General features: G+C 41.9%; 1 protein-coding gene across 5 annotated transcripts; it reads left to right on the plus strand.

The window, feature by feature from the left end:
* Positions 1-62: 62 nt before the first annotated feature.
* tbc1d1 (TBC1 (tre-2/USP6, BUB2, cdc16) domain family, member 1) lies at positions 63-20814 on the plus strand. Of its 5 annotated transcripts, none has more exons than XM_029851527.1 (23): positions 63-711; positions 842-1633; positions 6807-7379; positions 8300-8389; positions 8487-8591; positions 8733-8865; positions 9160-9251; positions 9414-9530; positions 9618-9740; positions 9855-9988; positions 10188-10442; positions 10981-11079; positions 11374-11487; positions 11626-11759; positions 13580-13732; positions 15266-15427; positions 15842-16000; positions 17201-17301; positions 17393-17536; positions 17754-17913; positions 18533-18702; positions 19362-19523; positions 19604-20814. In XM_029851527.1, exons 2-23 carry the CDS (start codon positions 1067-1069, stop codon positions 19979-19981), a joined length of 4125 nt encoding a protein of 1374 aa, XP_029707387.1. In that variant the 5' UTR covers positions 63-711; positions 842-1066; the 3' UTR covers positions 19982-20814. The 5 variants fall into 5 exon arrangements, with proteins under 5 accessions (XP_029707387.1, XP_029707388.1, XP_029707392.1 ...); XM_029851528.1 differs by having other exon boundaries at positions 1033-1633; XM_029851531.1 differs by lacking the exons at positions 63-711; positions 842-1633 and adding an exon at positions 3579-3767.
* The last annotated feature ends 6240 nt before the right edge of the window (positions 20815-27054 follow it).

Here is a 27054-nt window from a genome sequence, read left to right on the forward strand (position 1 = left end):
CCTCTGAGACATGAAATTGATAAGACCCCAAGGTCGCAACAACATTCTAACACAACAGTCCTCATTGTGACCTTGTAATGGAGCAAATGTTATTCTCTCTGGCCATTTAAACTGTGTTAATGCTTAACTGGCTGCTTCACGATTTGCGAGGTATCAACATCCCCCCCCCCAAAAAAATAAAATAAAATAAAAAATCAAGCAAATAAATAAATAGCTGCGTCTGTGTCGTCTTAGGATTTGGACGCGCGCCCTGCATCCTCCAGCAGCGCACGCACGGATCGTGCACTTGTCACCCCCCTGTCTGAGTATAGAACTGAACCGAGTGTAGCAGTCTCACGACTGCCCCCTCTTCTATATATAACTCGAATACCGCACAGGCTGCGTGTGTTTTTGTGTTGCCGTAGCCGTTTGTGCGTGCGTGCGTCCGGGGCGCACGTTGTATACGATCAGATTTAAGAGCCAATGGGACGAGAAGGACGAAAAGAAGTCAATACAGGATGACTGATATTCGCGTCGTGCCGCTTGGCGCAGTCCTGTGCGTAAAATGAACTTTTTCATTGCGCAGAAAACAGTGACCTGTTTGAACTCCGTGTGCGGCTGCGCTCCCTGACATGAAAGGCTCACTCTTATTTCCTGGGATGTGGCGCGGACATCTGTGCTTGTTCTTACTTCCAGCACGTTTAAATTTCAGCATTTACACTCGGATGTCAGGTACGTAAGCTGACGTCATTGACAACGTTCTGGTGGCATCAGATGATCTTTGACTCACGAATAAACAATGTTTATTTAATAATCCACTTGATTGTATGATGATTGTAACAATAATCATGTAACCATGTAGCAAACGATTAACATGGCTGTTAGTCTGACGGACATGGGTTTGTGTCCTTGAGGCCATTCCCCACCATTTAAAGAAAAAAGCAAGGGAAACAACACACACACATTTAATCCATTAAAATTCTTGCTCAAATCTTTGTTTATTTGACTTTTCCTAAACGTTCTTTCTGCTTCTGCCGACTTTCATTTGCTCAGTATTTTGCAGCTAAAGGTGGAGGTGCGCAGCATTATGGAGGGGCTATATTTTGAAGTCAAATCCAGAAGAGGAGAAAAAGAGAGAATCTCAGACAACCGCCATCCAAATTTAACTTCATGTTCAGCTATTTCACGCCGCTCCTCCTCCTCATTGCTTTATTGCAAACTCTCATCTATGAGGAGAAGAATGGAGGCAATTTCACAAGAAAATGAGGAGGAGGAAAATGATGTGGTGGAGGTGAGATACAAATTGACTCTGATTGGCTCTTTGTCAGTGCACTACCTGACCACAATGGCCATGCTCCCCTGGGTGGTGGCAGAGATCAGCAAGGCCCAAGATTCAGAGAAGAAACCAGCGGAACATGGGCCCTCACCTCAGATAGTTTTCCTCTGTGTGTCAGTGTCTTGGGTGCGATGCGTGTCCATTTTGGGAGAGGAACTCCTGTGGGACCCTCTGACACACAGGCTGCTGTTCGAATGCTTACCCCACCAGGTGACTAAGCTCATTCACAACAGCCAGGAGCCCAGCAGCTTTGGCTGCCTGGTCAGAGACTCAGCCAACTGTGCCTGCTATGTCTTCCGGTGCCAGGACAGCTCCAAGGTTAGTGTGTGTGCGTGTGGATTTGTTCATAACCCTGCACTGCAATAAAAGGTAGCCTATAAATGGAATCAGTTTTCTGGAAGAAAACTGCCAAAATCAATGTCCATAAAGGTTGTATTTGTGATTCTTTGGGCAGAAAATAATAATTGTGGTGGCAGCTACTGTCCATAAACTGAGAAATTTACATAAACGGTTGTGAACCTACCTGCTCTCTAAACCAAGAGTTCCAACCAATCAGGTGGTTGGATGGGTGTTCTTGTACCAGTAATATTTCACAATGGTGACATTCATCAAAAAATATTAAATACCTGCCTCACCCAAATGCAGCCGAATAGCTTCCAGCCACACAACCATAATAATAGACATAATAATAGACTGTTGATATATTCTCCATAGAACCTGATTAATATCAGCATGAGCAGCAAGACATTTAAATGACCCCCCCACCACCACCACCACTAGGCAGTTGAGATTTCCTCTGCTACAGTCATCTGCCCGTTCAGTTTGGCTGCATCTGTATTCATTAGGACACAACTGGGTGACAAACTGGCACATTGAAAGTCAGCGTACACCGCATTCTTTCCAACAACAAGGATGCAAACAGCGTGACCACAGATGCTGGCAATCAACACATTCCGCCCTTCAAGCTCTTACCTCTGCTCCACATTGCAGGCCCTGCCAACAGTCCCGGCGCACCATAAAGCTACAGTTGGTGTCTGGGCCAAGCCGGGGACATTTGATCGCATCTTCAATGCGTGCCATGCTCTCCATACCAAAGGGTTCAGAGGGAGAGGAGACAAAGCATGATGGCTCTGGGCTCATGTAACAAACAGGGGCCTCCAGCCAGCGTTCTGCGATAACCTGCTACAAACATGTCTCGTCTAAATGTGCACAAAGATAAGCCATGATGTCACATTGCTGGCATTAGGTCTGATTTTGGCAAAGTTTCAATAACTGACTGTTGTGACATGTTTGTTGTATTGTGTGTGGAGTTGCTTGTTCTTGTCTCTTCGGCCAAGTGGCGACGTCAGCCTGAGCACCTGTTGCTTTGGCTCTGTCGCACCGAGCTCAGCGCACGGTGTAACACACGGTGTAACACTACACCAAAACTTATGTTGTTAGAGTTTGTAAGATACATTCCTCTTCCATCCCAGAGGGCGTGAACTGTAGCTACACATCATGTGAGAGGACTAATTCTGATATAAACCAAAATACTGTGGGGCTGCAGTACAGTGCCAAAAAACATCTGCAATTGTAAACACTTTTTAAAATCTGTGAGCAGTTTTGGAGATTTGCCATTACTTAATAACGCAAAGAGAAATTATTTTCTGTGATTGCAACAACTAACCTGCATTGTTCAGCTATTTTTCCCCTTGTACAGTATGAGCATGTGATTTACTCATTCCAGCTTTAATTTACATTCAGAATTTGCAAATCCAAGATTGTAGTAAAATGAGTAATTACTGCTTCTTCTTTTTTTTTCAAACTAAACCATAATATAGCTTATTAATAGTGTAATTTGTAATGTGAGCGTGGATTTTGATAAAGATGGTTGCTCTGCTACCAGAACAGATCCTATCACGCGGGAATGAATGCCCGGGATATTGTACATATGATATAATAGTTACAGTAACATTTACATGATGTTGAAGCGACTATCCGAGGAGATGAGGGATCTACTCTTAACCAGTCATCCGTAACGTGAAACCCACCCAAAGGTCTGGCGCCTAAAGTTTGACTGGGCTGGGACAGGAACTACTGTATATCCACCGTGTCCTCCAAGCACATTGGCGGATTTAGATCCGTCCACGGGGTAGCTACGGGAAAGCCGGAAAACTCCCGTTTCCCTTCAAAATAAAAGCCGACCTGACATATATCAAGGTCAATTCATTGGAAAGAGGTAGTAATAATCTTATTTTGACATTCTCTGTGTGGCCGTCTACTTCCTAACTTCACCACAGATTTTGTCGGTTTTCAGGAGGAAAATGAACTTTGCCATGAAGTGATCTGGAAGTGCGAGCAGAGTACCCTTCAGAGCTGAAGGCGTGTGTTTTATCTTGGGTTTATGGCGGATGGGATTAAAGCACGATTTCAGCGATTCAATTTATTTAACACCAAACAAGAGCCGAAATATGTAAGTTTGCGTTGCGTTAAGGTCCGTCGTTCGGTTTTGCTCAGGTTTCGGCTCATGCTAAGTGGGAAGTTAACGTTAGCGCACTGTCACCGTGGTAGGCACCGAGCCCTAAAGTTAGCTCTTAATTTAGCTTCATGGGATTTTTTCCCCACTCATTTTTCCACTTGTCCCCCCACTTTTTAAGCTTAACTTTCACGTGTTTGTGTACATAACAAGTGAATATAAAGCGCGGCTGATCTGCCTAATGAGGGGAATCGAAGATCGCCATTTATCTTCCATTCATCGGTTATTGGTGAACTGTTATTGTCACTATTATTATGGCGTCGTGACCATAACTGGTCATGACGTCACGGCCGGGCAACATCCAGGAATGCTTAATATTTCTGTAAAGCTTTAAATGTTGAGGGTCAGTAACGCCACACGTATTATAAATATAGTTATTTTTGTTTGTATTTACATAAACCACGTCTTTATTTACTGCTATTGGAGATTAAAGGGATAAAAGCATGGTTAGTTTTACCTGGACTTCATCTTTGCAACAAAGGTGGTCAATCACATGTTCTGTCCTGTTGTGTTTTAATATATTAATGGATGTAGTTTGAAGGCCACCCAATCAGTCTTCTTTCTAGTAACGCCTCAGATTGTCTCCCCACTGGCTTTTCTGGAGCTGAAAACATGAAAACCCATTTTTCCCAGCTGTTAGAAACACTCTTTGTAAGTCACGATCTTGTCCTGATGTCCATCACTGAGAACCTGGTTTAAACACTATCGCTTCCTGTCTGTGGAGGTGGAGAAGGTTGAAATACACCACCAACTGAATGAGAACAAGTCTGACTGGGCAGTATTTTGATGTTGGGAATACCCAAAAACCATCATTAGATAATGATATCATTAATCTTTGATGACCTCAATGTTTCATAGGCTGCAACTGTTTGGATTTGGAATCCCCCTTTTCTGTCGTCTTATCCTTTGGTCTCACGTGATTTTTCCTCTCCGGATTCATGTGACACAATCCTTGGAGTGCTGTAAAAACAGGCCTGTGTGAACTAGATGTAATCAGCTGGTTCTCAGTGCAGTAACCAGGAGTCCTTTCCCTCATATCTTCATCTTGTTTTGCTCATTGAATTATGCTATCTGTGAATGTTGGAGTGCCTGAGAATGTTGAGATTATCTGTGAACGCTCCTGATGTGTTTGTTCTGGGCCAAGAGGTCAGTCCAAATCCATACAGTTCACCGCAAGTGTCCTACCTAATGTCACAGCCGGACTGATCATCTCTGCCCCATTCCCGTTGGTCCCATCAGTGTCATTTTAAAGAAAATCCTCTTCGGCGCCTCCCTTTCTGGTAAATCTGTTTTTTGTTGCATACTTTCTGGACTTTGCACATATTGTGAATCTTGGCTAAGCTCCAGAGGGCAGAAGATATTGGACACATGACTGTGGAAAGTGCAAAAATAGGACTTTTCTTCAGGCTGAGATTCGACCCTGGCTGGGTTTATCAGGGACATTCCTGCCTGTGTTTCTTTTTATCCATAATATGTAGACAAGCAGGAAATTTGAGATAATGTGGCATATTTTCACTTTTGGCTACTGTGGTGGTGTAGAGTGATAAGTGTTGGTGTGGAATACTATTGTCTATATCACTCTCTCTATAATTCATCATTTTTATAGGTTCACTGGCATGACTTCCATTTTTTCCTGGCATGGGTATAAAAGCGGTGCTATTTTACCTGGGTCCAGCTCACTTCCTGTTTGAAATTCTGTCCTTTTAAAATTGTAACATCATGACGTCGCTCAGAGTTGAAGTCCAGGAAGTGATGTTATTTTTCTATTGTACTTTATTCTCTTTTATGCATTTAAAGAGTTGCCTGAGGATACAGGGGATTTTAGAAATTCAGAAGCTGGAATTTTTCTTTTTTACTACTATCATTTATACTTCATATCAAAATAATTTACAACATATATTTACATTTATCGAGGGAGGGATGGACCTATAGGATTTCTGCATTGTGTGAGAGGCAGGTGATAAGAGGCAGGTGATGTTTTGATGTAACAGGAATGAACGCATGTCATGTCTGTGCACGGCACAGCAGGACCTGTCTGGAAGCGTGTTTAAGATGGTAGCTGCTTGGGCATCAATGACATCACTACTGTGGCTCAACCACCACTCCTGCTTTGCTCATCTACTTCCTCTTTTGTGACCAATGTGAGCAAACAGCTTGTGATGGGCACATGTTCTGCCTCTGCATGTATGTTTATGACTCACGATACAATTACCAAAGGCCACTGCTGTACAGTCATATAAAAAACAAAACATAGACTTGGTTGGACAGACCTGAGGGGAATCTTGCGCAAAGCTAATAAAGCTAATCCTACCTACCGGTCCCAGTAGCAGCTTATGGTACTCTTTCTAAACTGGTCACAAATAAAAAGGTTTACAGTTCACACAAAACATTTGAATCTTTGATACTGAACCTTCGATCCATCACCTTATATCATTATCTCTTGGTAGGGGTGCTGGGGTGGAACAAATCCTGTCCTTACTTAAAGTTTACCTCCTCAGTTTAAGAGTTCTTCCTTTTTAACCAGACAGCCTAACACAGGCTCAAAACCTGCCCACATATCTTGTCCGCAAGAACAAGTTCCTGTCATAGATAAAAATCCACTGACATCCATTATGAAGAAGTGCTTTTCACTCAAGGGGGGTATCATTTAAAGCTGTGAGTCAACTGTGCGGCTGGCTTCAAACGTCCCAACATGGAATCCTTTTTAAAAAAGAATTGTTCTGACACAGCAACATTCTTTGTTAATGAGGCACACCTTATTCTGGAATATTAGACACGTTTTATGTATGTTAGGTAAAACAAATGATTGGAAATCAAATAAGCAGGAATGCATTGGACACACATTTGGAAGGGAATCAGATAGTTGAATAGTTTGCCAACCTGGAATCCTTTTTCTCAATCTCTCAAACTTTATTTGCAGATTAATCTTTTCTCCAGTGGTTCCACCTTTTTCCTCTGTTTTTGCTAATTCCACAGGTACCGGAGATCATCAGTGTGTTAAGAAAAGCTGGGAAGAGCTCAGCTCGCAACGATAATGTCAGCAAATTGCCCAGCGGAGGCAGCGGTTCTTCTGAGACTGGTGGTTCCTCTCTCTCCACAATTCCCACCACAGTGGATTCCGATCTCTTGTTTTCCACAAACTTTGCCAAAAGGTTTGAGGTGCTGTTCTGTGGCCGGGTGACCGTCCCACACAAGAATGCCCCCCCTGCTCTGATTGACGAGTGCATTGTGAAGTTTAGTCAATTGCAGAACTCAGTAGTGAGCTTGAGGGAAGGAGACACTTTAGGTTTGAGAGATGGGCTGAAGACACTTGTCGTGCCAGCTAATGGACTTAAGAGCATAGATGTTCATGATGGTTCTACAGGAAGCCCAACCACTGGGAAGCATCCTGTCCTATTTAAAAGAGCCCCAAGCTTTCCATGTCTGCAGGCCTTGGATGAGAATGGACTCTCGCCGGAGATCTGTCAGGCCATCACTACTGAGTCACACCTCCACCTGACGGGAGTCCAACCCACGAGTCAACAGCAGAACAGCAACATGCTATTTATGGTAATGCTCTAAACATACTCACGTGCACATACACTACTGTCACAGATCTTTAATAATCAAGAAATTATTGTAAAGATATTATAGTGTGCATGTATATATAGAATATAAATTCACATTATATAAATGTATTTTCCTTTTAAAAACATTGTAAATATAGGTAGGATTAGGTTTTCTCCTCAGGTTTACCTCCCAGTAAAGGGCCTAAATTCCTCTTCATTTCTACAAATTTTAGTACATGTTGCCTGAGTTTGTTTTCAAAAAACTTTAAGTCAAAGTTTGATGGGAACAACCCCTCAGAACAAACCACTGACTGTTTCCCCAGACTGACTCGTACACATGTGGCTGTTTTTCCAGTATGCATCTGTGTTTCTATTAGGGAAGGATTCCAATAAAAAAAATCTACATGTTCAGCGGTCCAAGACATAAAAAATGTATTTGATATGCTGAAACAAGGCAAAACATAGATTTACGATGTTTGAGTGTTGCTTGAATTGAGACAGGGTAGTTTCTGGATGAGAGGGCAGATAGGGTAGGTAACGTTTTCAGAATTGCAGTTCTGCATTTTCTCTAGATGAAACAGAACTCCAAAAGTCAAAATTAGGAGATGAGGAAAATACATATTCCCTTGTCTCAGCAAATGCAGACAGGAGCTGCACACAGCCTTTATTTGACCTCAATCTACTCCCGCCAGCAGATTTCCTGTTTGTCCTTTGGACAGGAAACAGTGATGAGTGGTGCACGAATCACTCAAGCTAAACATGTTATTGATGCACAGGATAGCTGGACCCTCTGCTCTGGCTGGACAGAATGACACAATCAGTGGTAGCTGTGGTCACATCACTCACTACATTCCTGAAATGTAAGGAATCACACAAACTGTGATTATCATTTGTGGTTTAATTTGTTGTTTGCCGTTTAAGGTCACCGAGTCTCAGATTTTGTTGGTTAGTCCAGAAACCAAGAAAACTTCAATGGAAAAGAGTTTCAGAGAAATCTCCTTCTGCTCACAGGTGTGAAGTTTGATATTTCATACACATAATAAGCCAATCAGTCTTGGTCTGCTCATTAAATGTAACCTGAGTCACAAAAACATGCCTTTCTTTTCAGGGTATTCATCACGTGGATCATTTTGGCTTCATTTGCAGGGAGACAGCGGAAGAAGGGAACTGCCATTTTGTTTGTTATGTTTTTCAGTGTGCCAGTGAATCACTGGTAAGACATCAAGAACATCATGAGGAAGTATCAATTATCTTGCTCATCAGACTATTATGATTAGATTTTCCTCTTTATTGAAATTCTTGAGACCTGCTATTGAAAGGCTGTGCACTGAAGGTTTTTTTTTTTTTTTTGCAGGTAGATGAGATCATGCTGACCTTAAAGCAAGCATTTTCCAGGGCAGTCGAGTGGAAAAAATCAAATCCCCAGTGGCAGCAGTGTGATGCCTGCCCTTTGATGCAATTCCACAGACTCTGTGAAAGAATTGAAGGTGGGAAACTGTTTCTGCACTGTGTTATGCCTCATTTGAGAAAACTCAAATCGGTTCATGCTTTGCAATAAAATTTTCACATTGTCTTTCAAACAAAAAAGAAACCTTGATTATTCTCGCAGTTACGGCTACTTGTCTAAATTTACTGTTGTCCAGCAGGGGGCAGTATTGTCCCTTAACCGACAGTGTGTGTCATGCGCGTTCTTTTGCCTGGCAGTATTAACACAAATAATGTGCACCTTATAGATGCATATGAACTGAGACTAGTCTGCTTTTCACTGTTTATTTTTATAGGTCTGTCCCCATTTGATACCAAGCTTGAGCTTCAGAAACACTCAGCCAGTCTGGACAACCAGGAACAAGCATCAGTTTTTGAAGTTGCTATGGTACGTGGTGTGTTCTAAAGGAAAGTGAGGATCTTTCTCTATCGTCAAGTAGCCACAGATCAGATAAAAAATCAGATTCAACATGCCATATTCATCTCACAGCCTTACTTAAAGCTTGGTGAAATAGCAATTACTTTCAAACATTTGTGTTTTGCATTTCAGAGATCTTGTCCCAAGAGTGATAAGGAAGAAAATGAGCTAGTCATGGCCTCTTTGAGAAGATTGTATGAGAAAAAGCAGAGTAACCATCAGCATTCAGTAACTCAAAACAGCGAAGAGGTAACATTCACTTATGCACACTCACCAGCTGTAGTTATTGCTCTACCCCTCCTCACTCCCGTTTCCTTTACTAACCACCTTGTGAAGATATGTGAGAAAGCAGCTCCAACCAATCTGGAGGCACATCACAGCAGCAGTCAGCAGAAACTTGGGCAGTTGAAGAGCAGAGCCAAGCGTTCCCTCACCGAGTCGCTGGAGGGGATATGGAAGGTATAAAAACACTGCATTGTTTTATGGATGCTCATCAGTCCTTCCAAAAAATGTCCCTTTTATATATTAGAAAATGTTCAGGTCTCATTAGTGATATTTCATTTTTATTTACAGGGGGGCAACAGGGCGAGAACCCAGACAAACCTCAGCTCAGGAAGTGGCAGTGGTGCTTCATTTGATACAGTGTACAGCAGCCAGGAACAGCCATGTTTTGATGACCCTTTGCCTGCTTCCAACAGCCCACTAAGGTAACAGAATTAAAGTATATACACCCACTTGCCAAGCCCTGTTATGATCACAACAATGGTCACAGTAACTAAGGTCAGTGCAACTGTATCCTTCCAAAGATTGACAAGATGTTATTATGAAGGACACATATAGAAAGGCATTCCTCCAAAGAATATGAAATGTATACTATACAAGAACTGTATGTCTATGTGCTTGCAGGCCTCAGTGGTCTTCAGGAGACCTAAAGCATCTTGACCCCCCTTCAGCACTCGCAACATACACCTTCTCTAAACAAGGGGATGCTGAACTACAGGGCGTCCGTCGCCGGGCCAACACCTTTAGCCACTCACCCACTCCACAGTCAGCAGAGCATTCTCTAGAGTACACGCTGAAAACACAGAAGGTGGCCGCATCTGACACCTCAAAGTTGAGTCGTCACTACTCCCTCAGTTCTGACACTCCACATCAGAGCAAGTAAGGGTCAATCTTTAATTGTTTGTCCGTCTCCATGTGTTTTTACAAGTATGTTTAAAGGACTGCTGGTGCTGATTAGAAAGGTTAAGAAAAATTATACTTTCAGTCTTCTTTCATCTTGAGTTCCATCTGAAGATCCAATTTTGTCACTGTTGTGATGTTGTTTGTTGGTTTTTTGTGTCTGCTGTTAAGCCACGTTACCTCTAATCAAAAATAGTGAAGAAAGGGTTTGAGGTTGTTGGTGAGAATCCTCCGGTTGGTCGCGCTCTTCTGAGATGCATTAACCCCGTGTTGTCGGTAGAGGTCGCTGTATCACTTCTAATAACTTGCTTCATGTGACTGGTGCTGTTATCTTTATGTGGATGAGCAATAGGTAGAGCAGAATATCAATTCAAAACAATAGAGCAGTAGTTTGTGTTTCTAGTTTGGAGAGTTTCTATATTTCATCTCTTGCATTTCCACTCTTTGTAGTTTTCTTCTGTTTTTCTCTTTTCTCTTTCTCTCCTTATTCTCACTTTAAATTCCCACTGTTTCTCAGACATGCTCCAGCTGACTCCACCCTTCCTCCTGTCCCTCCTTCTCCCCCTTCTGCTCCCCCTTTTTCTCCTTCCTCTGGAGCTCGTCTTATGAAACGAAGGTGAGAATCCTGCATTGCCTCTACCTGGCGCTTTATCCCATGCAGCTCCTTTGTCTACTGTCACAGTGTGTACATTGTATACATTGTTCTGATCCTTTAAGGCCCCATTCAAACAGAGGAATGTTGTCAGTCATGGTTGCCAATTTAAAATGTGATCCAAGCTATGTCTCTTCACCACAAGCTCATTGCTTAAAATCAAAAAGTCTGTCTGAATGGGGCCACATTAATTCTTAATTTACATCCCAAGTTTGTTTTGTTCCTCCTTTGTTTTATACCTCTTCCTCTATATCAAAGACCTTTGGATGGTCTACGTGCTCGTCTGCGCTCTTCTTCATCTGTCCCCAATTTCCTGAAATTTCAATTTTTGGCCCCCGTGCAAGAAAATGAATCTCCTGAGCCACAGTGCAGGTACAGACAGTCTGAAAAAAGACATTTATTTGGGATCGGTGTAATTCCAGTCAATTACCTTATCAATATAATATGTCGGTCAGGATATGATTTTAAGATGCTGTGTCAGCAATGGGTGTGAACTTGTGTATCTTTCAGTGCTGCTGCTGCTCTGTCCCATCCAAGCTCGACCTTTGAGATGGATGAAAGTCCTCTGCGCAGTCACAGCCACTCATGGAGACAGCAGATCTTCTTACGGGTCGCTACACCTCAAAAGAGCACTGAAAACATCGGTATGAAAATGTATTGGGATGTTCCCTAACCAGGCACTCTTTCAGAAAATGGCCAGCCTTTGGGGTTAGTTTCATACAGAAAGATAAAATAAAAGTATAAGAGCATGAGTTAGGTGCTGTGCAGATACAGAAGTTAATACTTAACATTTCCTAAGAACAGTCTTCTGCTAATCTATTAATGTCAATCTGATACCATTTTGTAACCAGATAAGTGAGTCAAATACAAAATATGGGGTCACTGTTTTTAAGCTACAGATACATAAAAATGTAGCTTATAACACATTCTCATTTTACATGAAAAACCTTGTTCACACTAGAAATGCAGCAATATTTCTCAGTAGGTCACCTAAAGAGTAATGGCTCTTTCAAACATTTCAAGTGTATGAAGAAGGTAAGTAGTATTCCCCAGATAACTGAAACATCAGTCACCCTTTTGTCTGCCTGTGCAGACATGGGACACACGCATGTAGCCGCACATCTTCAGATTGTGAGTTGTGATAATTGTATGTAACTGGTGCCGGATGAACAAGTGTTGACAGTTGAGATGGTTGGCTTGGACACACTGTAGCTTAAAGGCAAATCTCTAAAGAATGGTATATAAATAAACTGCTCGAGTAAAAGTAAAACCCAATCAAACAAAAAGAAGAAACGGTGTTTTGTCGTGTTATTTAAACATGACCATTCCAATACTCAATTTATGATTTATGGAGGACTTTTAGGCTTTTATATTTGCTTATCAAACATATTAAATGACAGACTACCCAATCATCTGTCTAAAGATGTAACGTTTTCTATCAAGTGACAGCTATTTTCCACAGTTGATGAAATGTGTATTAAAATGGTTGCTCTAAAAGGACAAACTGCTCTCGCCTTGTCAGCGTGGTGCATTGGTGCCACCCGAACACAGCGGTGACTTTCGTTGAGTTGGGTGTGTATTTATGAATGTGCTTCCCTACATGAGGTTATGGGTGTGTCTGTGTGTGTGTGCGTGCGTGCGTGTGCTGCGGTGGGGGTGGCTATGTCTCAAGGTCGTGTTGACAGTCTACACAAAGAGCTCGCCAAAGGAGAGCGCCAGTCTTGTTGACTCAGTTCAGATGTGTTGTGTGTAACAGAGACTTGTTCTGTCCACAAGGGCATGTTTGCGTGCCGCTTTGTTGCCAGTATGTGCGTTGGCATGAATTTTTCACACCTAGAAACTAACTCCTCAGTGTTGTCTCGAATTAGGTTTACAGTCTGTCACACAAAGACAAATGTAAATTTGTTTGTTTCTACCTAAAGTGGCAAAATGTCAATATTGACTAAATGTTCCTGACACTCAAAGTCAGAGGCCTGCGTAGGTGCTCGCCTCATCTAAATTAAGTGATTGCACCAGCCTGTGTGCACGTGTGTGGCTGTGCATTTTCATCTGGTAAAAAGCGTAAGTGCTATCTGGATTGTTGTTTTGTCCTCCCTTTAAACAACACACTGTTTTGAGGTTTGGATCCACCCTGTACTTTGGGGTGGAGTCATATAAACACTTTCTTTCTGCTGCATGTGTTGACTGTGCCAATTATATTTTACTTATTTATTTTTATTTTGTATCTAAGGGACACAATAACACAATGTGATAAGTGGATTTAAACAAAGAAGTTATGTATATGCATTATAAAATAGGTTCAATATTCAGAGGAGCGCTTGTGTATATATCATGAAGTAAAGATTGCTTATATTTTATGATAAATGTTTTTTCTTTTTTCCATTATGTTCTGTTGTTTTGAACAGTAAAATCAGAGTAAAAAAGTAAATTAATCAAATTTATCACTGTCTGATGTGTCTTGCAGATTGTGTCAACACTCCAGATGGGAGACAGGTAGGAAACGTACAGGAAAAGAAACTTAACAGGAGCAAAGATGAGCTGAGAGAGCTCTGGAGAACAGCCATCAAGCAGCAGATTCTCCTGCAGAGGATGGAGAAGGAAAACCTGAAGCTAAAAGGTGAGATAAATGAGAGCAGGTGGAGAAAAACACAACTGAGCATACATGACAGCTCGAGTCAAAGTATTTCTCATCCGTACAAAATTCATTTTGTTAGCATTAAAGCAAGTACGTGTTTGTGTGTGTGTGCCTGTGCCTGTGTGTACATGTGCACTGATATTGGCTGAGGTGTATTTTATCAGTGCCAAGTGCACCATTTCTGTTCTGACCCAGTTGGCATGTAAGGACACAAACCCAGGGATGTACCACACCTAACCTGCTCTTTATACAGAGCATTTATTTAAACGCCCTCCACACATTACCCCATCACAGAATGTGGGTCAGTGTTTACGTAAGTCAATAATAATGGTAGACTCTGACCCATTTCTGTTCAGAAAGACTTGAATTCTCCTGCTATTTAATGTACACACCATACGTGATGTGTGACGGCCATTTGAGCTTAACTGCCTTTAACTGTGTTTTTATGGGTTATTTGTCTGCATGCTCACTGCCAGCCCTTATTTCTGTCTGGCTATCACTCACTCGCAGCACCGCTGTAAAAGGTGTGTCTGCCAGTTTCGAGGTGGGGGAGCCAATCTTGTCCTCGTCAACAGCTTGTTTACCGAGCGGTCAAAACCTGAGCAGTTGCAAGTTGGACACTGATAAGACTGAGCCCAGCTGGGTTGCAGGCAGATTTTCAGACACCAATTGAGGCTTTGGTATTCTTCAAAATGATATAAGTTCTCAGCAATCAGGTAACAAACAAGAAGCTAAAACTAGACCCCAAAAGCTTTAGTTGTCAGAGTTTAATTCAGATTTTTTGCCCTGGATTTTCATATTGTTTGTTGGTTCACCAGATCTGTCCTGCTGTTTACGCAGAGCTTCAGTTGTCCTTTTTTCTTTTGCTCCTGGAAGCCTGAGAGCAGGTTAGAGCAGGAAATAGCCGTTGTCTGTTTCCTTTCCCGCCATAGTGATGTCACTCCCTTAAGCTCTGCCAAGCTGCAGCTGGACATTGGGTGGATACCACACATGAGCGGAAAGGGTGGGGTTGTCCTTTAGGGCAGGGAGGGAGGGAAGATGCAGTGAGGGTGATAGACAAATGTGGAATTGAATGAGAAGATGAATTTAAGTGCTAGATTGGGGTGGTTTAGCAGAGGAAGGGTGGTGTCAGAGCCGAGAGGGAACTGGGTGGGCCCTCACCTTCATTTGCGGGTGTCAATGTGTTGTTGTGAATTTCACAGAAATACAGTCCTCTGTGTGTGTGTGTGTGTGCGTGTGTGTGTGCGTGTGTGTGTGTGTGTGTGGCTCCATGAATCACTGTGGTTATCATGCGTATTTCAATGACAGCAAATACAGGAATATCAAGCAAATAATGAGCTGCTTTTGTACACCATCTAAATCTATTTTAACATCAGTTCTTAACTCGATTCGTAAAAAATAGCACCAAATGATGGGCAGATATTTTTTTAAGATCAAACCATAGCAGTTATGCCATCATACTTGAGAATGCTGGTGTGACTGAACTGTTCTGCCTTTGTGTCAACACTGTCGCAGCATCTGAGAACAATCTCCAAAACAAGCGACTGAAGCTGGACTATGATGAAATCACACCCTGTCTTAAAGAGGTCACTCTTGTCTGGGAGAAGATGCTTGCAACTCCTGACAGGCCAAAGGTCAAAGTGGACATGGAGATCATCCACGCCGCTCTGGCACAGGGTAAAAATCCACTTACACCAATGCACCGGGGCAGAATCCACTTCCATCATTAACAATTGTCAGCAGGAAATGAAAGAGTTTTAGATGTGAATCCTCCTCTTTATCGTCTCCTCTACTGTCATCACTGAAATGTAATTATATAAATACAGTGTGTTGACAGTTAAGGTTTTTCATTTTAATATCAACTCAGTTTGACTTTGTTATTTACGTTAAATTAATCAATAAACTGCTAAACGTGACGGGACCTATTTGCTGGCTGACTCAGTCTAACTACACGGCTACTATAAAAGTTTGTCCTCAATCATCACAAGAATGCTGCTGTCTCATGTAAGTGGCAGCTTATATACAGCTGTCTGTGCAGGCAGCTATTGTGCTCTTCCTCCTCCTTCATTATACTGCTGTTATCTCAAACAGGTGTCCCAAAGCAACATCGAGGAGAAGTCTGGAAGTTTCTGTCAGAGCAGCACTTACTCAGGCAGACAGTTTCATCCCAACCACCTCCTGATAATACTGCATACAAGGAGCTGCTGAAACAGGTCTCTTCAGAGCAGCATGCCATCCTCATTGATCTAGGTACCTCACACATGCACTACACACACATTAGCACCCCCACCCTCTCATGTTCTGCCTACACACAAGCCTGCAGCACCTACACCCCACCCAGCAGCACCCACATCCCTTTACTGTTCAGTCTTCTTTATGCGACTCTTGGCACAGTGTTGTCTTTTAACCTTGAAAGACTTTAGGACCCATGCTAACTGAGCAAGGCCCTGTCATAAAAGGCTACGGCCAGGTTCGTAATTCCGAGTTACTCTTCGTTTCAGCTTGAAATATCTCACTTGGACTTTGTTCAAGACATTCCGCCTCACCCCACAGTCTTCTTCAGTTCTAACTAAGCTATAGATATGAGGAGAAATGTCTTCCAGAAGCCACAAGAACATTCATGTGAAATATTTCAAGCTGAAGAGATGAGTTCTTTAAGCTGGATGACAGAACATTCACCAACACTTATAAGTGCTGCCCCAACACAGCGTACAACCAGTTTCAGTCATTCTTTCAGGCAGGTGTGTCTACACTAAACATGAAGCCCCCACAGCACATTCCATATGCACCAAAACACGCAAATACACTCACACCCATGACAATTATGAGCCTGTCTACATTTACAAGGTTATTATGTTGTCATGTATAGGTCAAAAAGAACATGTCATCCTTTAGCAGATGCAAATGAAGCTTCTTGGCTAAAGCTGTGCGTGTGGGTGTGCGTGGTGATTCTATGTTTGTAAGCATGTTGCTTTGAAATATGTTGGCCCATCTGCTGCTTTTGGTGAACCCCATCAGAGGGGTGAAGGCAGAGTTGCAGCATGTTCAAACACAGGTTTCACACCAAGAGTCTTACCGTAGAAACTATTTTCCTTCTTGTATTTTCAGATGTCAGTTAGATAAATGGCGTGTTTGCCAAGCCTGAAGTATTGCCTTGCATGATACGTTTGTGCCCCCAGTTAAAAACTAAATTCATAGTGTGTGTCTGCTGGAAATCAGGTCCCAGGGCAAAGCTGTGGTTTTTCCACGCTGTTTATCTTTTTTTTTTTGTTGTTTTAATCTAGTGGAGGATTACAGCATGACGGATTTCCTGAGGAAAAATGTTTGCTGGGATTTGCTAAAAAATTCAAATAGCTTAACTAACGACTGATTGGTCCAAAGTCTGTTAAAATATGGTGCGTTAAATCTAACCAGATGCGTTGCATTATGGTTTGATTTGGTCTTTTCTAGGTCGCACTTTTCCCACTCATCCATATTTCGAAGAATCGATGGGACCAGGACAACTGTCCCTGTATAATGTCCTGAGCGCGTACTCTGTGCTGGACCCTGAGGTATCTGACTTTAGACAGACACTCTATAGACTAAAGAGATCTTTCATCTCTTTCTGTGGTGCACATATTGGGTTTGTTTTTGTTGCTGTAGGTGGGCTACTGCCAGGGCCTGTGCTTTGTTACTGGAGTGCTGCTGTTACACTTGGAGGAGGAAGACGCCTTCAACATGCTCAAGTTTCTCATGTTTGTCTTGGGGCTCCGCCAACAATACAAGCCTAGCATGACTGCTGTGCAGGTAATGTGAATACAAGCACATGCACAAAGACAGAGAAAAGGGATTGTAACTATCTATATAATAAATATTTAAACTATAGATCAGGTTATTTTGCAGCGATATGCTGCTGCTGCAGTTTTTATAGCATCCAGGTTATGACTTTATTCCTCAGGGTCAACGTGCCGTCATATGTTCCCTTAGCATTTAGGAATCAATAAGACATGTTTTTTGTCAACAGATTCAGATGTATCAGCTGTCAAGGCTGCTCCATGACTACCACAAGGACCTGCAATGTCACCTGGAGCAGCAGGATATTGCCCCCAGCTTATACGCCCCCCCCTGGTTCCTCACCAACTTCGCCTCACAGTACCCCCTAGGCTTTGTTGCCAGAGTCTTTGGTAGGTTTGAAGGAAATGGGAGGGTGTAAAGAAATGTGTGTTTAAAAAATGTTTGTACTCCACTTAGAGGCTTTTGGTTCTTTTATCAGCGTTGTAAATGTCACCACAGGTCTGTGCTCCTAATTCATTCTAATTTCACACACAGCAAAGGTTGGTTGGTGAACCAGACTGTTTGGCTCCTTGAGCTCACCTGGGCATAGCTCTGTGTGTTTTTACGTGTGCATGCGTCGTAACAGCACTCTGATCTTTTGATATTCAACAGCATGTCACGCTCCAGAACTCCACTCCCATCTCTTAATCTACTCTATGATCTCATGCAATCCTGTTTAACCCTTACTCCACCCTGATGCATTCAAAGTACACACACAAACACACCTACCCCACCTCTCCACATTCCCTCTGACCTCCGCTGGTGTTTGCTTTAACCTTTTGACTGACATCAAAGCATCTATTATCTCTTAAATCTCACTTAACAAGAGTAAGCTGTAATATAAAGCTACTGTCATTAATTTGCCATTATCAGGTTGTACACAGAATAAACACTTGACCTTTTGGGTTGTACGTGCGCGGTTTTCTCCATCAGTCTTTATTTCAGTCTAACCTTTTAGTCTTCTTCTAGATATGTTGTTCCTACAAGGGCCAGAGGTCATCTTTAAGGTGGGCTTGAGTCTGCTGGGAAGCCACAAGCTTCTGATCATGCAGCATGACAGTCTGGAGTCCATAGTCGATGTCATCAAGACCGAGCTTCCCAACCTCGGTCTAGTGCAGATGGAGAAAACTGTCAACCAGGTGACCATCCTCCTTTGTTCTTAAACCCACAGATTGACCCAAAGGATTAAATTATATAAGATTATTAAACGTTCCATCACTGAATCCAGACTGCAGTGAAAGAAATGATGAACCTACTAATACAAAGTCAGCAAAATAATCAGATCATCCCACTGGAAAAGTACCAGTATGATTTACACCAGGCAGAAAGTAAATGGAGTGACGTTCTGCTCTAGTGCCAGATGTGATCAAAGTGAACCACAACCTCTTCTATTAACAGCTGGCGGGTGGAGTTTGGGTAAAAGAACTCATCCTTTGACTTAATGCATCAGTATTTGTGGAGGAAAACAAACGCACCGCTGTATGTAGATAAGAGCCAGGAGTTATTACCAGTGTGTTCGGGCAGGGGTCAATAAATCCTACTGGAGCTGTCTGTACCTTCCCTCACAGTCTCCTCAGTGTGTTGATAAGTTGGGTATGCAATGATGAAGATGTTCTACAAGATGTTTATTATCATTTACTTGGATGTTACACAAAGCTTTGTGAATATTGCCGCTCTCATCGTTGTCGCAGCAGCTAAGTGCTGATTTCACTACATTGTTATTGATGTTCTGTGCACCTCCCGTGCATTGTGTGGTTGAAGAGGTATTTGAAACGTTAAAAGGGTTGTTTTGATTTAGGTTTGTGAGATGGATCTGACCAAGCAGCTCCAAGCTTATGAGGTAGAGTACCAGGTCCTTAATGATGAGCTCCACGCACCCTCAGACCAGCGATCTGCACACCTGGAGAAAGTCTATCAGAGTCTCCAGCAGCAGAATTCTGAGCTGATGGAGGAGCTGCAGGTAAAAACACACAGAAACTCAGGAGCATGCAAATTGGCTCAGGTTACATTCTTTTCAGCTTAATTTCATCCTCTGCTCAGGTGTCACATGTTCGTGTCTCCAGCCTGGAGCAACAACTAGAGAGTTTGGTCCAGTCTGAGAGGCTGTTGAAGGAGCAGGTTTCCACACTGGAGCTGGAGAAGAACCAGTTGGTAGACACTGTTGCACGCCTTCAGCAGATCCTTGCTAAGCTCAACATTCAAACCAGCTCAGATGGACACACACTCCCCTCAACCTCTGAAAGACATAAACTAACAGCAGAAGGAGAAGAGGGCAAAGATGACAGTGGACTCTCATCACCGCTCTCTGACTTTCCCGCCTGCCTCATAACTGCGTCTGGGAATCTTCTCAATGCACAGTCTGAACAGAGCAGCAGCCAGCTTGGAAAGGTTGGAGACTTTTATCCCCTTCCCACCTAGAAAGAAAATTTTATGAAAAAAGTAGCTCTTGAACAAAGGTGGACACAAAGACAGATAGTCACCAACTGTAGCACCGTTGTACTGATCAACTGTATAACAGAATTGTTATTTACACATTACGTGTGTGTGTGTGTGTATGTGTGTGTGTGTGTGTAAGAGAGAGAAATGAATTAGCTTTGTAAAAATACAAGATAAAGGTATTTCCAAAGAGAACCTGAACAGATGGGTAAAGCTACAATAGTATCCAACTTTTTATAATTATTGTAAATAAATGAGTGGCAGCATTCAGAAGTCAGATTTGAGCGGGTTCTTCTATCCCACTGTAGATTTCCACAGATAATCGAGGTAAAGCATCTGTAAAAAGAAAAGCCCAATGCACTAAATCCACTCTGTTCGGCCTGAATGTCGGCGTAAAACTGTCTGAAACACAATCGAACCCTTGACTGTGTTTATTTTGTTGCTGTTGATGAGCATAAACTAAATAGAAGATTTTGTACTGAGAGCATGTGAAGCCTTTTCTGCTATGTGTTTCCAGACATATAAACATTCAGACTCTTAATGATGGAACCGAGCTCAGCAGCTCCTGTATAAACATGTCAGTCATCTTCGCTGTCGCCGTCTAGCTATGAGGACTGAAACGTCTGGAAATAGACAGAACACAGTGTTTAAAACTCAGGTGTGTGTTTCTCTCCAGGAACAACTCCTCAGGTTAGATCGAGATCATGTTGTGGCATGTTGTGGTGCAGTACACCAAACCTGTTCTGCGTGTGCGTATGCACAATATATATATGTACCCACAATAAAGTCTAAATATCAGTTTCTGGAACAACCAACAATGACTTATCACCTTGAGATCAGTTATCAGGTCGGCACCATCATTGGTTGGAATTCCGACTTGAACCATCCAGAGGTCTTCAGGTTTACAGAGAAGAAAGGAGGGATGATGGAACGGGAGCACAGGCTGAAGCTACTGCGGAGCTTCTGAAGACATTATATATTCCTATTTTTCAGTTTGTGTTTTCATCACTGCTGCCAACTGCACAGAAACAGTTTGAAACATCAGAAAAATGCATCAAATCTGCATTTAAAATATCCAAGATAGGATCATTTTATCTCTAGCTGAAAGTGGTCGGCTGATTCTTTATCCTCGATAATACTTTCAGATTCTCCTCATCTTCCATGAATCGACCTGCTGGTATTTCTAGTAAAATAATTAACTCTGGACACTGTCTACACTGACTTCTAATGCCTGTTAATTCTATTAATATGTTTTTTGATTGTCCACAAGAAAGTCAGTGTGGTAAAACTCTGAAAATAGTTCAGGCCTACTGATTCCCTTCTGGGGAAATGTGGCTCTTTTGTTCCGCACATTAAAACAAAAACAAGACTATCCTTTCATGGATCAAAGAAAAAAGTCACAGGTATGAATTGTTCACCCTAATTAGACCGCAAACGCTTGCAGGTATGATTCTCTTTTAATGGTGCAGCTCAGCTCTTAATCCAAACCAAACAATCGGGCTGGATGGAGTTTTGAAGAAGCGGCAACAAAAGGAGTCGTGTTCTGTGCACGCTCACCGCACGGACACGCCTCTGCTGATACTGATCAACAAGGTAAACAAAAGTGCTTCAAATCGTGGACACACCCTGGAGACGGCTGAAGCCGCCTCACTGAGGCCTGCTGGCTTTTGCAGCATAAATGGGTTTAGTTAAGGTGTGGTGTTCCAGTTCAGGGCGTTTTTCTGCTTCTGTTCCATCACTGACGCGCTGTCGAAAGTAGAAAAGCAGTTTCGCTTCCAAAACAATGACTGATACGATATATCAAACACTCCGTTTCTCAACGTGTCATTTACAGCTGCTGTAAATTCCTTTCATTTTGCAGGTATGTTCAGATCAAGTTACAGGTTTCACTAAGACTGTAAATGTAACTGTAATTTCTATAAAATGCATCTGCAGATCCTCTGTTTGGTCCCCAGAGAGTTAGCTTGTTTTCAGGGTCTTTCCTATCTTCAGATGTGTCTTCTTTATCTGAAAGTAGAAAAAAGCCACCTCAGGTTGAAGTAACAGGTTTTGGAAGCGAAACTGCTTTTCTACTTTTGCAGATGTGTCTTCTTAATCTGAAAAATTGTGTGGAGAGCAAACTTTTCTAGGGTTTTTTTTTTTTTTACCCAACTTCATGTTGTGAAGGTTCTTTCTTGTGGTTGTATCTTACTGGTGGTATCATTTGTCACTGTTGCAATGGGTTATTTAGTATTTTAAAGGGATGTTCAATGAAAAATTTGACTAAAACCTCCATACAAATTTCAGATTTCATACAAATCAGAGATGCTCATTGTTTAAAAAAAAAAAAACTGAGCAAACAAGCCCAACTCATTGTAGTTGTTTGCACATGCAGCTTATTACAACCACAAGTTATGTTTTAAAAGTTAAGAGCCCTCTGGCAGTGGTGCACATCACCCTTTGGGGAACAGTTAATTATTTTTTTTTAGATGTTATAACTCGTCTTCCTAAAAGTAAAAAACAACATGCAGCAGCACCCCCTCACCTCTTTGTGGTATCTCCCATATTTTCTCAAGGAATTGTCAATATTTAGTGTTGTATCATTAATAAAGGATTAGACAGTCCCTTCTCCCATGACCTGAAGGTGACCAGATGCTCCAGGAAAGGACCTCGTGGCCACAGGAAGTCTTTTCATATTAGGTGGGAATTTTCATCCTGGCAGGGTTGGACACTCAGAGGGATGGAGGCAGCAGACTCTAGCTGCTGCTCACTGTGAATGTTGTCAAGAGCTAAATTTATTTAGTTTAATCATTACTGGTGCTGAAGGAGGCCCAACTCACTTGAAAAGGTCTCAGTAACAGCTCATAAAGCAGCACTGAGCCTTGATCAGAAGCTTTTAAACTGAGGTAATTCACAGATACGGGAACCATTACATCAACTCTATCACACTGGGCTGTTGCTCTTATGCTACAATAGACTTGAGGCCTGATGCTCTACTTTCTTAAACAGGTTGATTCTCCTGTTAAAAGCACTGAATACTGAACTCAAATCACTTTGATATCCTTCTGTGGCCTTTAGAATTCTCATTAGAAACAAAATGATTGAGGATATTCTGTTCATAACTTTCTATCATGTTAATATCAAGTGCCAGAATGAAAAATGATCTTTTTAAATTTGTTTTTGTAAGTTTCAGGTGCTGTTCAATGAGTCGATGGTTCATATTTTCTTTTTCTTCTGACAAGCAAAACCTGACATGCAACTTATGGGATGATAAGAATGTCACAATCACTGTCTGAATTCAGCGGGCAACTTCAAAATGAGTGGAATAAAGAGGAGATTTACACAGGAGATTACACATTATTTATATTTAATTTGAATTTTCCGTCTCATCTCTCAGTTCTTTCTTTTATTATACTGCTGATAATGAAGGTTAAAAGATGAGGCAGCAACAAAGGCATGAAACGTCACCAAATGCTACGATATTAGCATAAAACAGAGGGAAGAGTTGTTAAAGAATTTATTAATTATCTTGGAAGGAAGTTACTACCAACTGTAATTACTTCCTTAAGTGTAATATTTTGATTATTTCTTCAAATCAAAGGTACAAAAACAAGAACCCAGTTTATTCTGACAACATGACTAAAACATATATAATTAGTTCCAACATTAGAAATATTTTACTTTTGACTGTATTTAACAAAACTGCAGGGCTGAAACTAATCAATCTTTATGGTGACGGCTGGATCTTGTTGTTGAGGATGTAGGTGACCTCACTGTGAACGAAGTAGGTTACGAAAGAGGCTGATTGTTGTCGTCCTGCTGAGTCACAGACTGGAACAGCAGGCCGAGCCCAGTGGAGGCAACAGGGAAACTGAGAGGCCTTCACGTCGTGTGTGTGTGTGTGTGTGTGTGTGTGTGTGTGTGTGTGTGTGTGTGTGTGTGTATATGTGTGTGTGTGTGTATTCTGTTTTATGTCCAGGAACAGGCGCCACAGTTTGGGTGTGACCACCGCTGTCCTGTCAGCACACAACTGCCCCCCCCAGATACAAGGGTGTAACCAAGACGCCACTTGTCAGTTATTCAGATGTGTAAAAGGAGATCTCTCTCCCCCTCTCTCTTTCTCCCTCTGTCTGCCCCCCTCTTTTTCATTCTCCCCCTCCCCCCTCTCCCTCCCTCCATCAGTGTGTGAGGGCCTTACAGAGATGGAGACATCAAGCAGGGTTTGAGGAACAATAACGCAGTCTGTTGGTTATTTCTGAAGCTTGGAGAGGAAGCACTACTCCCTGCAGGGTGGGGAGACAATTCACAAAGCCCCCACCCAACACACACACACACACACACACACACTCATAAACACAGAGTATCTTTCTAGAGACCTTTTTAACTGCTCTGCTCCACCCTCCTTGTACAAGAATCAGTATTTGTGTCATGAATTTGGCCGTTATTCCGCCTCTCTCACAAACCTCCTTCAGACCTGATCAGTCTCAACTCAGCTTCTGAGTTCATTTCAACATGGACACGGTTGTCAAGGAGGACGGCACATAAAGCCCCTTCAGATGCACAATAACTCTCAAACAGTGAGAGACCTCCACCTGATGACCCCGGGGACCCGGTGGGGTCCGAGCCAGCAAACACTTCAGACATTTACTGAGAGGACAAAGTGTTGTTTTATAGACCATAAACAGAACTTTGAAGGTAGTTCTGTGGTGTAATGGGAACCAGTAGAGTGATCCGGTACCGTTGTAATAAATCTGCTCCTGTCAGGGCTGCAGCTGCTGCCTCCAGCTGTCCCACCGGCTGCGTAATCAGAGTACCTTAATCTCATGTAGGCACAGAGGTCACTGGGGTCAAGTTCATCTTGTGTTGTGTTAAAAGGCCGTACTGGCAGTAGGGAGATGACGTACCGCTACACTCATAAACCAGGTCTGATGGTTTTTTGTTGTGTTTTAAAGCGTTTTCTTGTGTAGTTTCACAGAGCAACAAGATCATCTCTTATTAAAACCTTCCAGGAAGATGACATGAACAGAAGAAAAACACCCCGTGGCCTCAAGCAAAGACTGAGAAGAAATTATTAGGACTGATCGGTTGATGGACATCAGTCATCAAAGGAAACACCTAAATTTTAGACCCTTGTAGGATCACTGGCCCCTGGAGACTCTCTGTATCAACCATGTGCTTTATCACGTCGTAGCCAGAATTCCTTTGCTGATGTCACAGATAACAGTGTTGAGGATACACTGCCAAGATCAGTGTCAGTAATTTTGGAATAGTGAGTTAGGATTGGTTCTAGTGTCGATAGTCAGCAGTTTCTACACTAATAACTAGATGATATAAATCTTAGGCAGACTTGACTATTCAAGTATTTATTCACCTTCCTGACCGGCCAAACACGACAACCATCAACCCTGTTGACTTTATAGGCTTCAGTACAAAATCTAAAGGAGGCACAGAAGTAGAAGATTATTTTGGAAATATTAAATATGTTGAACTTTATTTTATTAATCAATTTTTTTTTTTACATTGGCTCCGGTTGTCTGCTGGAGTCTGTAATTACGGCTGCCAACTGTCTGCTGGCACATCACACCCTGAACACCCAGCAGCCAACACAAAACCTTTATTAAAAATAGTTATTTCTTATCACATTAACAGGAGAATGGTGACATTAATGACTACAACTAATTCTAAATGACTAAAACTTACATTTCGTAGGAGTTTGTTCATCGTTTGTGATTTTGTACCTTTTGTTTGAAGCTCTCTGTTTTTGATTTGATAATTATTTCCAATAAAATCAAATATTGTTGCAATATGCAGAACCTTTTTTTTATCATCCCTATTGCGCTTCTTTGGGATCCAATCTAATAACTGATAAGAGTTAGATTAGACTCTCCACTAACTTTAGTTCCTATCATCTGTGAGACGTTAAATAACCAGGAAACAGTTATTACTCAGAACAAGGAAGTGCTGGCATTGCCTGGGTATAAACATATTTGCCATGGTTCCTCGTGGTTGCAAAGGTTTCATTTAATTTCAACAGAAACCTGGCACAAACTAAATGCTGTCTCAGGCCTCATCTACTTGTGTAACTACAGCAGGAGCAGAAAGCTGACATCAGGCACTAAGATGCACCAGCACAAGATAATTTTTTAATATCTGAAACTGGTCTGAAATCAGCAAAAAACTTCAAGAAAACTGGACCCCCAACATTCTGTGGATGAACGACAAATTCGCTGCTGTCTGAACTTTGAGGTTCTGCAGCTGTAATAGTTGAGATATGCTTGTTGTTGTTTTTTTAATGATGCCTGTCAGCACTGAACAGAGCAAACAGTCCTCCTGCACAATATATACAGTATGTATAGAGATGTAGATATGAGGTACACATGTGGCACTTCATCATATGAAAGGCAGTGTAGCCGGCAGGGCTGTCTGTGTGTGTTGGTATGTATTTAATGACTTTCAGGAGGAAAGATGTTTAATGTCTGACGTCTCCTCCCCGTGTCAATGAACCTCCTCTCTGTGTTCAAGCTGCACCTTGAACAAATGAAATTAAAAGGATAAAATGTTGGTTGTATATAATGAATGGCAGAATGCAACAAACAAATATTCTTTGCTGTATTATTTAGATGAGGTTGAAGGTTGTTCAGGGGTCAAGGTGTAGGCTCACACATTACTGTTTCATCATTGCTGCACTTTATTTATCAGAAGTTATTATCAATGTTGCAATTAAATGCCCGTTTATTATCTTTGACACTGAGGCTGTTGACAGCACTGCGAAAACCCATTGGGGTGTTACTGTTTCTGTAGGTTTGTCATTCTTTCCAGTCTTCTTGTGATCAGTGGACAAGCACTGGCAGAGCCAGCTAGCGTTTCCTTGGAAAAATGGGGAAGCTCTGTGAAATGTCACAATTGCACATAAAACTAAAATAAAAAAATACAGTTTTATATTTCCTTACATTTATACTTACATGTTTGCAAGGGGCAAAAAACCCCAATGAATTAAATGATCAAACATGATAAAGTGAAAGTAAAAACAGAAAGTGTTGACATGGAAGACATAATCATTCCGAGATCATATTTAC

This window comes from Takifugu rubripes, chromosome 17 (assembly GCF_901000725.2).
Source record: "Takifugu rubripes chromosome 17, fTakRub1.2, whole genome shotgun sequence".
NCBI classification, from domain to species: Eukaryota; Metazoa; Chordata; class Actinopteri; order Tetraodontiformes; family Tetraodontidae; genus Takifugu; species Takifugu rubripes.

Bases quoted from the DNA above. Each gene is read 5' to 3' on its own strand.
- tbc1d1 (XM_029851527.1), top strand. From the start codon at position 1,067: ATGGAGGGGCTATATTTTGAAGTCAAATCCAGAAGAGGAGAAAAAGAG. The intron at 7,380-8,299 runs GTAATGCTCTAA...TTGCCGTTTAAG, and splicing joins ACAGCAACATGCTATTTATG to GTCACCGAGTCTCAGATTTT. The intron at 17,914-18,532 runs GTAGGTTTGAAG...GTCTTCTTCTAG, and splicing joins CTTTGTTGCCAGAGTCTTTG to ATATGTTGTTCCTACAAGGG.